The sequence below is a fragment of the Macrobrachium nipponense genome, chromosome 5 (assembly GCF_015104395.2).
Source record: "Macrobrachium nipponense isolate FS-2020 chromosome 5, ASM1510439v2, whole genome shotgun sequence".
NCBI lineage: Eukaryota > Metazoa > Arthropoda > Malacostraca > Decapoda > Palaemonidae > Macrobrachium > Macrobrachium nipponense.
Genome location: NC_061107.1, coordinates 128,550,830 through 128,567,491, shown reverse-complemented (window position 1 = coordinate 128,567,491; position 16,662 = coordinate 128,550,830). Strand labels below are relative to the sequence as shown.

At 43.7% G+C, this 16,662-nt stretch overlaps 2 protein-coding genes across 2 annotated transcripts in view; one reads left to right on the top strand and one right to left on the bottom strand.

The window, feature by feature from the left end:
- The window catches only part of LOC135215640 (intraflagellar transport protein 122 homolog), a gene marked incomplete in the record, with an annotated part of 235,267 nt that overhangs the window by 175,428 nt on the left and 43,177 nt on the right, over positions 1-16,662 (bottom strand). Inside the window, 3 exon segments of the mRNA XM_064250562.1 lie at positions 3,213-3,305; positions 13,941-14,058; positions 14,557-14,677. Coding sequence (XP_064106632.1) covers positions 3,213-3,305; positions 13,941-14,058; positions 14,557-14,677 — 332 coding nt within the window.
- Positions 1,809-16,662, top strand: part of LOC135215938 (intraflagellar transport protein 122 homolog) — a 27,813-nt gene continuing 12,959 nt past the window's right edge. Inside the window, exon 1 of the mRNA XM_064250892.1 lies at positions 1,809-2,114. Within this exon, the coding sequence (XP_064106962.1) occupies positions 1,809-2,114 (306 nt within the window). The remainder of the gene's footprint in view (positions 2,115-16,662) is intronic.

Genomic DNA, 16,662 nt, shown 5'->3' with positions numbered 1-16,662 from the left:
AGAGGTGTCTGACCTACCGATGACCCCTTTACCTCTGCCCCTGGGGCCCCTTCTTGGCTTAAAAGAACGGGAGCGAAAGGGACGTTGGTCCCCTGACCTAGGCTGGGATGAACGGGGAGGCCCTGCCAAAACCGAACTCCTTGACGGCCTACCAGGCGATGAACTTCATGACTGCTGCTGGGCAGGGGAGGAGGAGGAGCCAGACGTCTCCAAAGACGACTTTGACTTAAAAACAGCCTGGTGCACTAGTCTGTCCTTGGTGTCAGCCCAGCGCCGGTCTATCACATCCTCCAACTCAGTCCAAATGAACAGAAATTGTGATTCCAAACGATACCCATTCCTCAATGGCAGCAAGGAACCAAGGTCAACCAATCTTTCCATCCTAGATAAAGCCGTGTCTCTGCTAATCAGGAGAAGGTTTGCCCATAAATTAACACTGAGGTAAGTAAGATATGAGATTGCCTTGCCCCCAGACTGCAACAAACTGGCAAGAGAGGAAGCACTCACCAACCCCTCTGAGGACCTGTCAGAAGCTATCTTGGCAATGACCGCCAACCAGAAGTCCAACCAAGAAACTCTGCAACATGGAGGCTGCGGTAGACTCCAACGCTAAGGCATCCTGTGGAGACAAGGACGTAGCCACTGACCTCACCTGCTCCAGGGTCAACCCCGGCTTCAAACAAATGACGTCCAGGTTAAGATGACATGACATCAAATATGCACTTGACATGACATCAAATATGCAGAGTTCATAGCATAGTACTTCCTATGCCTCGTGAGAGGCAGGGAAGCAACTTGGCAGAGCCCCTAGAGTGAAGCAATCCGTCCCGATCTGAAACAGAGGTGTTAACCTTATGTAAGACCAACTGGACATGCCCCAACAAGGGAAGTTGAAACAATGACTTGGGATCCTGCGTAACTCCCAGCAAGGCTTCCAAGCAGGAAGGAGTGAAAGAGAACCGAGCCTGAGTCCTACTCTCCAGATTGTTGAACCCATGAATGAGATTGACAACTTCTGTAAAGGAAGACAAAAATTTTTGTGTGTTTCCCTCCTCCTGCTCTGGCAACAGAGACTGACAACGAGAAGGATGGGCAGGCTCATCTACAGCGCCTTCCTCTTGTAAATTAACAGAAGAACCAGCACCCAAACAGCCCGAAACACCAACTAACCTGTCTGGGCTGGATCCAAGCGCCAACTCCTGCGACAAACCAACCACAACACTAGGTATATCACTACGCACTCTCCCAACAGGTGACTCTCGAACACGGCCGCGTACAATCATGTGTGGGGTGGACGCACGTTCATGCGTAAGTGAGGAATCTCAAACACTCGAAATAGAACGAGAATCCCTCGGAGGCAAACCCCTGGAAGTACCAGAAAGAGGGGCAGGCAAACACTCCTGCTGCAATAACTCTGCGTTCACAAACCTTCGACCTCTAGACAGGAGCCTTGAGATCCTTACAGTCACGAATAGGCCCTGGAGAAGGAGATGTGGAAGCACCTGCAACATGTGCACGAACGTGGGAGGTTGCAACACACTCGCGACTCGATGCAGAGGACGAAGCAGCCACTACAGAACGCACCGGGGAAGAAACACTAACACTCTCAGTAACACCAACACTTGCAAGAACACGGGGGTGCCAATCCTCACTAGCAGGTGAAGAAAGGGTAAAGTCCTTAGCCTTCCAACGTTTGATACGCTGACACGGCGGAGAAGGGGGAGAAGGAGAGAAAGAAAGCACTGGCTCCTTACATAACCTCTTTGCAGGAGGTGAGGGCAACACAACTTCTAGTCCTCCCAGCCAACATGGCAGCAAACCTATCTTCTAAAACAGAGTCCAATCTCTTAAGAACCACCTGGCATAAAGCCTCAGATGGATCAGCAAGAGAAGGGGTCGATGACATGGAAGGGAGATACAGTGAACTGGATGGCAGAGATGATGTCAAGGCAGCAAACGATGACGACACAGACGAGCAAGGCAGTGCCACAGAGACAACTCGGAGTGACGTCATTGATGGAAGAGACATCACAAGCGGCAAGACATCACGGCTGCCCCTCGATCCAAAAGGGAAGCAGACGCCACTGGCGGAGGGATACAAAATGGCTGATCCTGTGATGTCACTAGCGGGGGCTGATGCCACAGTTCCCTCTTGACTCGAAGAAGTGGCAATCATCACTGGCGGAGCAATACAATGTGGCTGACCTCGGCTATCAACGAAGACGAGGCCAGGAGGAGGGGGAGGGCCTGGACAGCGTGAGGAGGGGGGTAGCCAGCATCCAAGAAGTATGTCAACAAACCCTCCAAGGAGGGTGGACCCAGTAGCCCAAGCATCCCCCAGAACACTGCCATTATGGATGCCTCCGAATCTGAAATTAAAGAAACTGATGAAAAAGCCTCCTCCCTCTCAGGAATCAAATTAACTCCTGAGGAAGAGGGGGCAACATTACATAAATCAACCTGAGGGCCTCCCAATACTTCCAACACCGAATCAATGGAAGAAAAGGAAGGGGGCAAAGGCACAACACTAGCATGGGGTATGACAGCGGCAGGAGACGAAGCTTCGGGAAGAGGAAAAGAAAAACCCTCCCATGAAGGAAGAATAGAAACTCTACGATGCTCCCTTTTACTATAAAATAACTTCTATTGCTCTCTAGGCCACACATGGCATCCCGTGCAGGGATTCGTTATGGTACAAACATTAGAATGGCGCCTACTACAAGTTCTGTGAGGATCCATCGCTGACGAAGCCAAAAAACGAGAACATGGAAAACCTGGAGTTCCAGGGCACACACGTTGATGAGGACAAGAAGGAGCAGAAGAAGCCATAATAAAAACACATACACACAGAAACACAAGCGAAAACATTCAATGAACTGGGTAAAGGCCGAGAGAGGTCAACCACAACTCTCGTCCAGGCAGTTTAGAAAAGACTGACACTGTGGCGTGGGTGTGTGGTCCTTGACCACTCTTCACCCGATATATGCACGCATTACCAGATCTCACAAGATTCCTTGCTTTCATCTGCAATTTAACCGGATCTAGCTAGGCGCTAAAAATTATCCTATTTTTAAGATAAAAGGTTTGTTTGCATATGAACAATGATGAAATGCTGATTCTTTCTATCATCAGTAACACTTCCTGGCTTAATGTAATAATTGTTAATCATTAGCAAAATTAAATCAAGCACAGTTGTAAAAAAAAATACCAACCTTGTTCCTAATGGACACAGTTCCATTTGCCAAGCCAAGAGCCAAATAAACACCATCATTAGTCCAAGCACAGCTGTAAATTCTACTGGTGATCTGAAAATCAATTATCATATTTTAAATGGCTTCTCTCACACAAATATTGATGCCCACCAACAACACAAAACTCCACAATTACTGTAGTACATGAACTACATGTCTATAGTATTCTAAAATATGGTGTAAACTAAAACACAATGTACATTACTACATTAATGAAGCTTAGCATATAAAATAGAAAAAATGTTATTTTCATGATAAAATAAATTTTTGAACATACCTGGTAGTTATATATATAGCTTACGTCCCTGACGTCACGGCAGAATTTCAAAACTCGCGGCAATCGCCGATTGGGTAGTCAGGTGCACCACCTGTGCGCCCTCTACCCAGGTACGTGGAACCGTTCCAACTATTCCTCAGATCTTCCATGCCCATAGGCCTTAGAGGGGGAGGAGGGTGGGAATTAATTATATATAACTACCAGGTGAGTATGTTCAAAAATTTATTTTATCATGAAATAACATTTTCAAACATCTAACTCACCTGGTAGTTATATATATAGCTGATTAACTACCTTTGGTGGAGGGTCAGGAGACAGGCTATCATCAATTGGAATTGACATAGTAAGTGTTAATTAAAAACGAAACTTTACGGGTTCGTACCTGTTAAGGAAGCTGACTTTAATGATATCCTGTCTCATTGTGTCTGCTTTCCTTATGAGGTCCAGCGATCCACCCAGGGGGCTGAAGACCTCTTGGAGACTGTCAACCGGTCAAACCTCTATGTGACTAGACTCCCTACAATACTCTTGTTCCGGGCACTACTAAGGAACGAGTTGATCACCTGACTAAAGATCAATGATTGTGGAAGACTGCATCCAGTCTCCACAAACAACCATAACTTTTCAATAGTTCCAAGATAAGAAAAAGAGTATTGGATTATGGGTTTTAAGGGGTAGACCCTTTTCCCACTACTGAAAGAGCTGCTACAAACGGACCCAGTGTGTAGCAGTCCTCATACAAAGTTTGCACTTGCGTAAGATAGTGCGACGCAAAAACTGACTTGCTCCTCCAGAATGTTGCGTCCAGGATATTCTGAAGGGATTTATTTTGTTTAAATGCTACCGAGGTTGCTACGGCTCTAACCTCGTGAGTCTTAACTTTAAGTAGCTTCATATCCGCTTCAGTACATGCTGAATGCGCTTCCCTAAGTTAATTGCCTTATTATAAAAAAGGATAGCGCATTCTTCGACATCTGCAGAGAGGGCTTCTTGACCGAACACCAAAGCCCTTCTGAAGTGCCACGTAATTGTCTTGTTCTCTCCAAGTAATGCCTCAGAGACCTTACCGGACAAAGAACTCTCTCTGCTTCCTCACCCGTGAGATCCGAGAGGTTCGGAATTTCGAATGACTTGGGCCAGGGTTGAGAGGGGCGTTCGTTTTGGCTAGGAATCCCAACTGTAGCGAGCAGATGGCTTTGCCCTGTCTGAAACCTACAGTTTTGCTGAAGGCATGGATTTTGCTGACCCTCTTTGCTGTTGCTAGGCTAATCAGGAAGAGAGTTTTCATGGTGAGGTCCTTAAAGGATGTTTCCTGTAAGGGTTCGAAACTGTCACTCATGAGAAACTTGAGGACTACATCCAAATTCCAAGATGTTGAGGATTGTATTCTTTCCTTAGTTGTCTCGAAGGATCGAAGAAGATCTTGTAGATCCTTATTATCAGATAGATTAAGGTTTCTATGCCTGAAGACAGCTGCTAGCATGCTCCTATAACCCTTGATAGTAGAAGCAGAAAACGGTTACCGTCCTCTTCTTGAGGTATAGCAGAAAATCTGCTATCTGAGTCACAGAGGTACTGGAAGAGGAAATAGAGTTGTTCCTGCACCATCCTCTAAAAGTCTCCCACTTCGATTGGTATACCTTAATGGTTGAAGACCTCCTTGCTCTTGCAATTGCACTAGCTGCCTCCCTCGAAAATCCTCTAGCTCTTGTGAGTTTTTCGATAGTCTGAAGGCAGTTAGCTGAAGAGCTTGGAGGTTTTGGTGATACCTTTCCAAGTGGGGCTGTTTGAGTAGATCTACTCTTAACGGAAGGCTTCTTGGGGTGTCCACCATCCATTCCAGTACCTCTGTGAACCATTCTCTTGTCGGCCAGAAGGGTGCCACTAGAGTCATCCTGGTTCCTTCGTGAGCCACAAACTTTTGCAACACTCTGTGTACTACTTTGAATGGGGGAAAGGCGTACACGTCTAGATGTGTCCAATTCAGAAGGAACGCATCTATGTGGATTGCTTTGGGGTCTGGGACTGGAGAACAATAAGTCTCCATCCGTCTTGTCTGCGCTGTTGCAAAGAGATCTATGCAACTCAGGATGTCTGCTCTCACATTCTTTTCTCCCTGAATGAAGCGTGTTACCAGAATCACGTTTTTTCCTTTCGTCCAGAGGAGCAGTTCTCTTGCTGCTCTGTACAGAGACTCTGAGTGTGTCCCGCCTTGTTTGCTGATGTAGGCCAACGCCGTTGTGTTGTCGGAGTTGACCTGTACCACTTTGTTCCGGACTACGCTCTCTAATTCCTTGAGAGCTAGGAAAACTGCAGTCAATTCTTTCAGATTGATGTGGAACTTTTCTTGCTCCTTGTTCCAGAAGCCCGAGACTTCTAACTTCCCCAGTGTTGCTCCCCAGCCCGAGTCCGATGCGTCGGAAAACAACACTAGGTCTGGGTTCCTCTGCTCTAGGGAGAGGCCTTCCTGGAGCTTGACGGGATCGTTCCACCACTGTAGATAGTGTTTCATGTCGTTCGAAACGGGAATACACATTGACTCTTAGTGTCTTCTTCTTGTCCCAATGCTGATTTAGATGAAACTGCAGAGGGCGTAGGTTCAGTCTTCCCAAGGAGACAAACTGTTCTAGCAAGGAAAGGGTCCCCAGCAGGCTCATCCATTCCCTCGCAGAGCACTTTTGTTTCTTTAGGAAGTTTCTTATTTTCTCTAAAGCTTGTTCCGTTCTCAATGTGGACGGAAAAGCCCGAAAAACCTGACTCTGAATCCTCATCCCCAAGTACAAGATTTCCTGGGATGGGATCAGTTGGGATTTCTGGTGGTTTATCAGAAGGCCTAGGTCTTCTGATAATCGAATTGTTTTCTGAAGATTCTCCAGACAGTCGGCGTAGGAATGGGCTCTGAGGAGCCAATCGTCCAGATACAATGAGGCTCTGATGCGTTTCTTGTGTAGCATTGCTGCTACGTTGCTCATAAGTTTTGTGAAAATTTGAGGTGCGGTATTTAGAACAAAACAAAGAGCTCGGAATTGATATGTTTCTGTCTTGAAAACAAATCTTAGATACTTTCTGGAGTTCGGGTGGATCGGGACGTGAAAACAAGCATCCTGGAGATCCAACGAAACCATCCAGTCGTCTCGTCTGACTGCAGCAAGAACTGATTTCGTAGTCTCCATAGTGAATTTTGTTTTCTTCACGAAAATATTCAGGGAACTCACGTCCAAAATCAGTCTCCATCCGCCCGAGTTCTTGGGGACCAGGAATAATCGATTGTAAAACCCCAGAGATTCCAAGTTCCGAACTCTTTCTATTGCCTCCTCCTGAATTAGCATAGAAACCTCTTGTTGTATCGCTAGAGTCTTGGACTCCTCTCTGTACTTGGCTGACAGATCGATCGGGGATCTTTCCTTTGCTGAATTGGAGGGGGGTTTTTTTCCAGAAAGGGATCTTGTATCCTTCTTTGAGAAGCTGAATAGACCGAAGGATCTGCTCCCTTTTTCTCCCATGTTTGCCAGAAATTTTTGAGTCTGGCTCCTACCACTGTCTTGAAGAAGATCTTTGTCAGACTTTATTACTTCCTCCTCTGAAGCCTCTTTTCTTGGAGTAATAGTTTCTTGCATTTCCCTCTCCTGAGGGATCTACCTCGAAAAGGGCCGAGAACTACGTGGTAGAGGAGTGGTTTCTTTGAGTTTCTGTCCTGCAAAACTTGACGGAACAACTCTCCTTGCTGCTTTAGTCATCAGATCTTGTGTCGCTTTTTGGGTCAGAGCTGAGGATACTTCTTTTACCAAAACTATGCGGAAAAGATGAGTCGAAAGGGGAGCGAAAAGCAGTCCGCTCTCTGAGTGAGCGTTACTCCACTCGAAAGAAACGAACAAAATTGGGCCCTTTTCTTCAAGATTCCAGCTGAGAAAGGGCTGCTAGCTCGTTCGAGCCCCGTCTCGAAGCGCTTTGTCAATGCATGACATAAGGTGAACGAGTCTTCCGTTTGGTAGACTTCAATTTTTCAATTTTTCTTCCCCAACGAACCCAGAGTCCAGTCTAGGAAGTTAAAGACTTCGAAGGCTCTAAAAAATCCCTTGAGGAGGTGGTCCATTTCAGTGGAAGACCACCCACACTTTCGTCTTCCCCATGGCCGTCCGACGAGAGAGTCCACAAGACTAGAGAAGTCCCCATGGGAAGAAGCTGGAACTCCCAAACCTAGGACTTCTCCAGTATCGTACCATATGCTGGATCTGGAAGCTAATCTGGCCGGAGGAAATGAGAGAGCTGTTTTTCCCTGGTCTTTCTTAGAGTCCATCCATTCCTTCATTAATTTCAAGGCTCTTTTCGAAGAGCGCGATAATACCATCTTCGTAAAATCGGATTCTCTAGAAGCCTTCCCTAGAGTGAACTCTGAAGGTGGGGAACGAGGGGCAGCTGGCACAAAACTTTCTGGAAAAAGTTCCGCAAAAACTTTCATAATCCTTTTAAGATCTGCTGAAGGTTGTAGATCTGTTTGATTGTCTTCCTCGGAAATGACTTGCATCTGATCAAAAGGAGAATGGGGGATGTCTTCATTCCTTTCTTCTGATTGAGACATAACTGATGTAGCGATGTCATGTTTCATTTGTGCATCCTGCTTTCCAGTTTCTTGATGCCTGGAGTCTTGTCATCCAGTACCTTGATGCCTGGCGTCCTGGCGTCCTGTCTCATGACGTTTTTCGTCCTGGCGTCTTGCTTCAAGACGTTTTTCATCCTTGCGTCTTGCTTCAAGACGTTTTTCGTCCTGGCATCTTGCTTCAGGACGTTTTTCGTCCTGGTGTCTTCCTTCAAGACTTTTTTCGTGCTGGCGTCTTGCTTCAAGACACTTTTCGTCCTGTCGTCTTGCTTCAAGACGTTTTTCGTCCTGGCATCTTGCTTCAAGACGTTTTTCGTCCTGGCGTCTTGCTTCAAGACGTTTTTCATCCTGTCGTCGTGCTTTAAGACGTTTTTCGTCCTGGCGTTTAACACTAAGAGTAGCAGGTTGATATGACTGCATAAGAGAGGAGAGTTTCTGCTTAAAATCTTGCAGTACGGAAAACTGCGGAGCTTCTTGCTGCTGGGGACAGACTAGAGAAGTTGCAAAGTCAATCTCTCTCTCTTCATTCTGTTCGTCTTGAGATGAAAGGCCTGAAGAATGCCAATCCGAAGGAGGAGCAGGAGCATGCACTGAAGGCATCCAATCGTCCGATGCTTCCTTTACTCCTACCAAAGACGACGGCCGCCTGTGCGGTATCTTGCGTCTTATATTGGTAGGAGAGCAAACATCGGAGACGAAAGGGGAGCGATCAGGAGTTGCAGCACGCACCCGTCGAAAGTCTTCCTTCGTCCGATCCTTCCTTACCTTCCTGCCAAAGACGACGGCCGCCTGTGCGACATTTTGCGTCTTGATTTGGCAGGAGAGCAAGCATCGGAATCGAAAGAGAAACGATCCGGAGTTGCAGTTTGCACCGAAGGTTTCCTCCTTTCCAATATTTCCTTGCCTCCTACCAAAGACAATGGTCGCCTGTGCGACGTCTTACGTCTTAATTTGGTAGGAGAGCAAATATCGGAACTTGAAGGGAAGCGCTCCGGGCTGCTCCAATGACTACATCCTGGACGCTCTTGACGTTTTTCGTCCTGGCGTCCAGTATCAAGACGCTCGGCGTCCTGGTATTTTCTTTTTAATGGGTCTGGATTCGAAGTCTGACGCCAGCCCCGTCTGGGTACTGCGTCGTCAGACAACGAAGAAAACACTTTAACCTCGCCTTTCCTATAACGAGGGTGAAAGTCCTGGGGATCGTCTACAGGTACGCTCGAGGGGACGACCGCTCGGGAGCTAAAACCTCTCACCTCCCTTCGTCGGTCGACTTTCCTTCTCACAGGGGTTGGTGAGCTTGGAAGAGGTCTAGGACTAGGAGCACGACAAGTCCGAGCGGCCGCACCCTCCACTGCACTTGCACTAATTTCACTATTCACTTTAATATCTCTCATATTAGACCATAATTTATCCCTGTCTTGTGCCAGGGATTCTACCCGTTGACCAAGGGCTTGAATGGCCGTCATCATGTCCTGTAATGATGGACTTTTACCTGTTTCTGAAACTGGATTTGGTAATGATACAACAGGAGGAGGATCAATAGGATTGAGGGATAGAGAACTATCTATTCCTTGACTGTCTATGGACGAGCGAGACAAGGTCTTCTTCGCTCTCCTTATCCTATCCTTCTCTAATTTGCGCACATAGCGGTAATATTCAATCCATTCAGTCTCAGGCAAGCCCACACATTCATTACATCTATCACCTATCTCACAAACTTTTCCTCTGCATTTACTACAAATAGAATGAGGATCTAAAGAGGATTTAGCAAGTCTAGTCTTGCAACCTTTCACACACATTCTCAAACTTGAAGCAGAATCAGTCATGATGAGAAATCAAAAAGAGAGATAAAAAACAAGCAAAGGTCAAACCAACAATATCGAAACGAAAGTCAAGGAAAATCCAAAATCAAAATCCAATTCAAGCGAAAGCCAAAGCCAAAGTGTACTTCACCAAATAATACTGCAAAAGACACGGGCTAGCGAGCAAAGTTCCAACGATGTCACCGTAGCGGCGGCAGGGAAGATCTGAGGAATAGTTGGAACGGTTCCACGTACCTGGGTAGAGGGCGCACAGGTGGTGCACCTGACTACCCAATCGGCGATTGCCGCGAGTTTTGAAATTCTGCCGTGACGTCAGGGACGTAAGCTATATATATAACTACCAGGTGAGTTAGATGTTTGAAAAATTAGGATGTCATTTATTTTAAAATAACAGGTTTTGAAGTAGGAAAAGCCTATTTTTGGTGGTGGCTGTTGAGTCCTAAAGGAGTTACCCTTCCATGGCCTACAAGAGCTCCAGGTCAACCAGAGTAATATCAAAGAATTTTCCTTTATCCAGTCTCGTAGCCGGGTATTGTGTTGTAATGATAAAAATTATAACAAGTGATGAAGTATAAATGGCATATTCCCTTATCCTTAGCGAGCTGAACTCAATTTTTCTATGTCAAACCTGCAAGAAGGGGTTAATGACCATTGTGCACATGTGTGTCTGCCATATTGTTTACATACAGCCTAGTAAGATACCAAGAAGACATTACTTTCTGTTGGTCAATGCAGGATGATCCCTTACCCAAATCCCATGCCTTTTCATCAGAGAAGTTTTGAGAACTCAACAGCAACTACCAAAAATAGGTTTTTCCCACACTAAAACCCATTTTTGATACTGTAGTCACTTCTTGTGTCCTTAAGGAGCTTTACAAAGAAATTGGCAAGTGGCAAAAAGCTCTCAAACCTGAATCCCAACAACCCAAAAACATTTTTGGCCTGAGATCAAGCCACAAGTTTCATGGCCCCATTTTTTATTCTAAATGCCTTAAAGTTTTGATAACAAAGAACAAAAACTAAATACAAACTTCTGTTTTTAGGGTAAAGTTCTACAGTGACTTACCTAAGCATGCTGGGTATGGTTGCAATACATTGTAAAACCTTCCCCAGTGCTAGTCGGCATACCCACCAGTTAGGAAGACCCCAGGTTTTCCATTGAAGTGCCTATGGGGTCAAGACTAACTATACCACTTACTGATACACAGTGCAGTCGAATTTTGTTTGAGCTCATGGCAGTAATGTTTTAAGAATACCGACTCTGATTACAACCCTGTACATTCAGACTTCTTCTAAAGAAACATTTCTGAAGGTCAACGACATACTTACTTTCCTAATATCATGTGACCTAGGAAATAAGTGTGGGTTTGCCTTTTCGATAAGGGACACTAAAATTATTCTCAGCTCTGGTAGAGAAGGTGGTTTATGTATGAGTGTTAAGGTGTAGGAAAATCACACCTCTTGGGATGTATGCCACGACTCTAAGTAAACCTTAAGTGCTTCAATCGAGCATATTGTTTTGTCTGCTTAATTGGATTTTTCTTATCAGAACAGATTTCCTTCTTAAAAGATCCTCCTTCCTGGCCAGGAATGATAAGCCAGAGGCCAATAATAATTGACGATCAGCTGATTGCGTGATGTATCGTCCCCATCTAAGAGAGCCCAGTTCACTAATACGAGCTCATGATACTAATAGAATCAAGATCACCTTTTGTAGCATGTGACCGGTGGTTGTATTGGATCTGCTGAATTGAAGGGTTGACAGAAGTCTAAGCACCTTGTTCAGGCACCAAGTAATTGGAAGCCTTTTGGGAGCAGGTCTTTGTAGTGCAAAAGACCAGGGAAGTGACAACTTCTTTACTAGAGTCAATCCTGAATCCATAAAGCAAGGGTTCCGTTAATCTGCCTTGTATGCTATGACTGTTGTAACCCCAAGGTGTTTGTCTTCAAAAGGTATACATGTAAGAATATTTAAGTGTTTCCATAGAAATCTCAAATGGGTTCTCAGTATGGATACAATCAAACCATATCTTCCATACAGACTGGTATTCTTGAATAGATAATGTCCATAACTTTTACACTAGGTACCTAGCAATGTTGGGTGGATAATTTTCATGGTAGATAATACTTGAAAAAATCCACATGAAGGTCTCCGTTCAGAAAGGAGGATGCGTAGACGACTTTCCTCCTTACTGAACAGTGAACGGTAGTGGAAATGATCTCTTCACCCATTGTTGAAGTACGTAATAAGAACTAATGCCTGTTTGGCCAATTTGGGGCTAGTAAGTAAGCTGTTCCTTCGAAGATTAGAAGTTTCCTCAAAACCTTAGTTTTCTGGGAAAATGGAGGAAAAAAATATATCGTCCTCCATTTGCTCCAGTCTTATCGGAAGGCACCTTTGGCTGTTGCTTGGTTATCCAAGTTCACATACACATATACTGGCAGTTTGCAATTTTTGTATGTGGTGAACAGGTCCACTTACAGTTGCGGAAGCATGTTGGATATTGATTGAAAAGAGTGGTCATCCAACATCCACTCTATTAAGGCTGTCAGTTTCCTTGATAGAGTCTGCTATTATATAAGAGATCCTGCGAGGTTAACTGCAGACAGGTACTACTTCCTTGTTTGCACCATCTGAAGGTGATCCTGACCTTTTGATGCAGGACATTGCAGTTATGTTGTCTAGGATAAGAAAATGTGCGTCTCTTCTGGAAGATTAAGTTTTTGAGAAACTTAAGACAGCCATCAGCTCCAGGAAATTGATATGACAATTCCTAAGAATAATTGAACATACTTGGGCAACAGTAGTCATGCAAAAATTTTGGCAAACAATGCGCTTGTTCAATGTTGATAGATCGTGGATCACTCTTCCTTAGGAGGAATCCTTTGCACTTTAATTCTTTGTTGTAACGTAGTTACTATGTATTTATACTGTTAAAAAATTGCATTGTGCCATTTTATGAGGCTTGTCTACCAGCGAAAACAGATTTTTGGTGTCGAAATGTACCAATTTCTGGCTATCAGTGCCTATAATAGAGTATTGGTGGCGATACATACCTAACAGAGGTGCCATTAGCGCTAAAATCCAATAAGTGCTGAAAATCACCGATTTTCGGTTATCAGCAATTTTTGCCTAAGTAATGCAAATGATATGTCAGTAATTATTCAAATACTGAATTATGTACGTATATTTTATTCATGTTTCCTTTCAGTGCAATACTTCAAGGATGGAGTAACGCAACATCAGTTTTGTTAATCATTTTGAAAATCTTTATTACAAACACTGAACGCTTGATCTTGGCCAAAAATTTCATCTGGAAATCCTTAGAAAAAAATCAAACAGACTAGCCATTCTGTATACAACGATAATTTATTATTTCTACAAAAAATTTCATAGCACCAATTTTTTCTCAAACTGAATCTTCAATGGTCTTCCATTTGGAAATTTTATCATATTTTCTTTGTTTACCAGTACTAACACCATCTCTGGTACTTGACAAATCTGCTTCCTCCTCTGTTATTTTCTCTGATTTATTATCATCTCTGAAAAAAATTATCTAAGGTAGGTTGGTCTATAACTATATAATAATCGCAATAGTCACTACTGTCACTATCACAACTATCTGACTGTTCAGGTCTACGACTATCATTGTCATTTCCAAAGAAAAACTTCTGTACTATTTTATTATTAAGAGAGAACTCATCCCTCCATGGCATTTAGATGGGTACTGAAGGTCTAGCCCTTGTCCTGAGATTATCCTGTAAGTTGGAAATCAAATTTTGCCATTTGTTGCAAAAATATAGACAAAAGCTTTTAACAATGATAAGGGAAATGCAAAATCTGTATCAAACTGCCTAACTAATACCAAAAGAAGCTGACTGAGGAAATCAGTCCCATGTCATGGATGAGACCTTTTAATGACTGAGGAGATTTGTTCAATGCAGCAAATGAGTTAATAAGTTTTTTCACCAAAAAACTGAATCAAACTAACCTTATATTTTTGTACACTCTTCTGTTCCGGTGACCATAAGCCAAAATCACTTAGAGCACATGAGGCTAACTGATGTGAAACTGGATTATAAGATAAGCACTGTATTGCATCATTATGTCTGAAATTAAAGAGAATGATTTCACCTGTATTGTTTAATTAAAACAACAAAAAATCTAGAAATCAACATTACTATTGTTTTAAAGGGTCTTTTTCCCAAAGCTTCATGAGTAAGCCACCACCATCAACTCTAGACAATTCTAATGTAATAAGGCTTTTGATAGAATATATTCCTCTGCCACAACTTATTAAGCTCAATAAACTTGGAATTTGCTTTCAAATTTGTGTTGCTGCTTTATAAACAATCTAAATATGTACAGTGTTATCAGAAATTATTATGCTTTAGTCTCATCCACAGATATAATTAATACAATTCTGTTAAATGACCATCTCAGACATTTACAAAGTTATACATACATAAATCCAAACAATATACATAGTACTAATAAGTTTATGGCTAAGTATTGTTGTATAAAAATGTGATTACTATAGCAGGTAAGCAGCTTAAAATGTACATTAAAAAACAAACGAAAATGGTAAGGCCACTTGACAAACTTACGAATACTTTAAAATGCCCTCTAGTTTTGAAGTCCATATAATAACACTTCTATCCGCACTTCCTGAAGCAAATCGCTTCCCATCTCGACTGTAACACACACAATATACAGCTTCTTTATGACCTGAAATGAAATGGAAAATCCAATTTTTTTCATAAATAATTCTCCCACAATTTTTCAGTCTTATACAACTCATATAATATCTTTACTGAAAGTGATGTTACAAATCAAGATGTTACACAAGTTCTTTGTATATTACTAAAGCTTGAAGAAATATGTTTCTACAGAAAATTCAGTACTGTATGACATTTAAATCTGGCTAGGTCCTTGCCCATTAAGTATCTAAATCAGCATATAAATTCTGTTCTGCTGGAATCAATGTTCCATTCTTCCATTCACCATTTACTATGATGAACCATGGCAAAATAATGATGCACTCCTATAAGTATTACCTGCATTGTCAGTTACCTTTCTTTCCTCTACAGAATCCAGGTTTTAAACAATGCATGATAGGGAGGAACAAGTTTAAAGAATAAAGGAAGAAAATATCAAGCTGTTGAAGTAAATATCACCATTGAGTAAAGATGATATTGTTATGATACAATAAAGTTTTATACATACTTACCTGGCAGATATATACTTAGCTATTTGACTCCGTCGTCCGACAGAAATTCGAATTTCGCGCACACGCTACCTGTAGGTCAGGTGATCTACTTACCTGCCGCTGGGTGGCAGGACTAGGAACCATTCCCATGTTCTATCATATTTTTTCTATACCGTCTGTCTCCTGAGGGGAGGTAGGGTGGGTATAATTTTGTATTTCTGGGCTCAGCTCGTGTCAGCCTATGAAAGTATCCTTAATATCATTCTTTCTAGGTAAAATTAGCCTAAAATTACCAGAGAAAAACAAAATTAAGAAAATGTCAGTAAAACTGACTCGCTCACTCTTAAAAAGAAGTGTCGGTATGATAAAGGGGCGAGTGTGGAACACTACCACGAGCCAAACACCAATTAGAACTTCCTATCAGAATCCCCCCCAAGAGAGAGCTGATACCACCCAACGGGCGATGCAACCTCTACTACTACTACTAGAGGACGCCACGGACAGCAGCGCCCCTAGCGGACATCCTTAATTTTAGCGCCAGCGACAAGTCGCCATTTCTTGTGCTCGTGCTTTATTGGATTTTATCCGTACTATTACGATGGAACGCTCTGCAATTGCCACGGCTAAGTTAAGTAACTCATAAGTAACATTTTACCTTAGTTTTATCTTCCGGGTACCAGTATTTTCCTCTTAATAGGTCATATACGGTTCCCCGGTTGTCTCGTGGCGGCCATGCCGTCTCGTAAGAATTCCCGGTCCTCCATACTGGGACTTCTTATACTTATGGGCTTACTTTATCACATTCATTGTTTTACATCGAGTTTTAGCTAGTTCAGCCCTCCTACCATTCTCTTAGCTTGGTATTTAGGGCTATTATTATTTTCCGGCCCAGCATCCCGGCTCTTGCTCTACATCGGCTATCGCTGGCTCGAGTAGGCTCTGTTTCTTGGAACAGTCTGCCTCCTCCTGGGCTTCTTTCTCTTTTATAAAAGTGTCTCTTCCACCTTCGATGTATATTTATTATTATTTATTTAGGGTGTTAGGCTAGCCTAGGTGCTTGTTCCATGTATTGGTACAGCTTGGTTCACGTGGCCCTTCCACGGTTGTGTTGCTCGCGGCCTAGGCCACTTGCGGTCACGTGTTCCATAGCACCTTTCCCTGCCCCTTCCCTCCCTCCCTCTGATATAGGGAGGAGCTGGGGGACCCCTTGGTTGTTATGACAACCTCATCGCCTTCCCTCACACTTTCGGAGGTGACCGGGGGTCCTCCAGCGGGGGGTATAGGGCGACCATATGAGGTACCGGGTCTCCATGCGGGTAGTTGGTGAGGCGGGGAGGAGTAGGCCATCCCTCCCCCCTTTTTCTCGCTCCCGCCGTGTTTCGCCGAGATCCTCCTCCACCCCCTCCCCGTTGCTCAGCCACCTCCCTTACGATACGAAAGGAGCCTTCCGTCGCAGCCAGGGCACCTTTGGTTATAGGTTTACTGGCTCCGCTAGCGGGCAGGG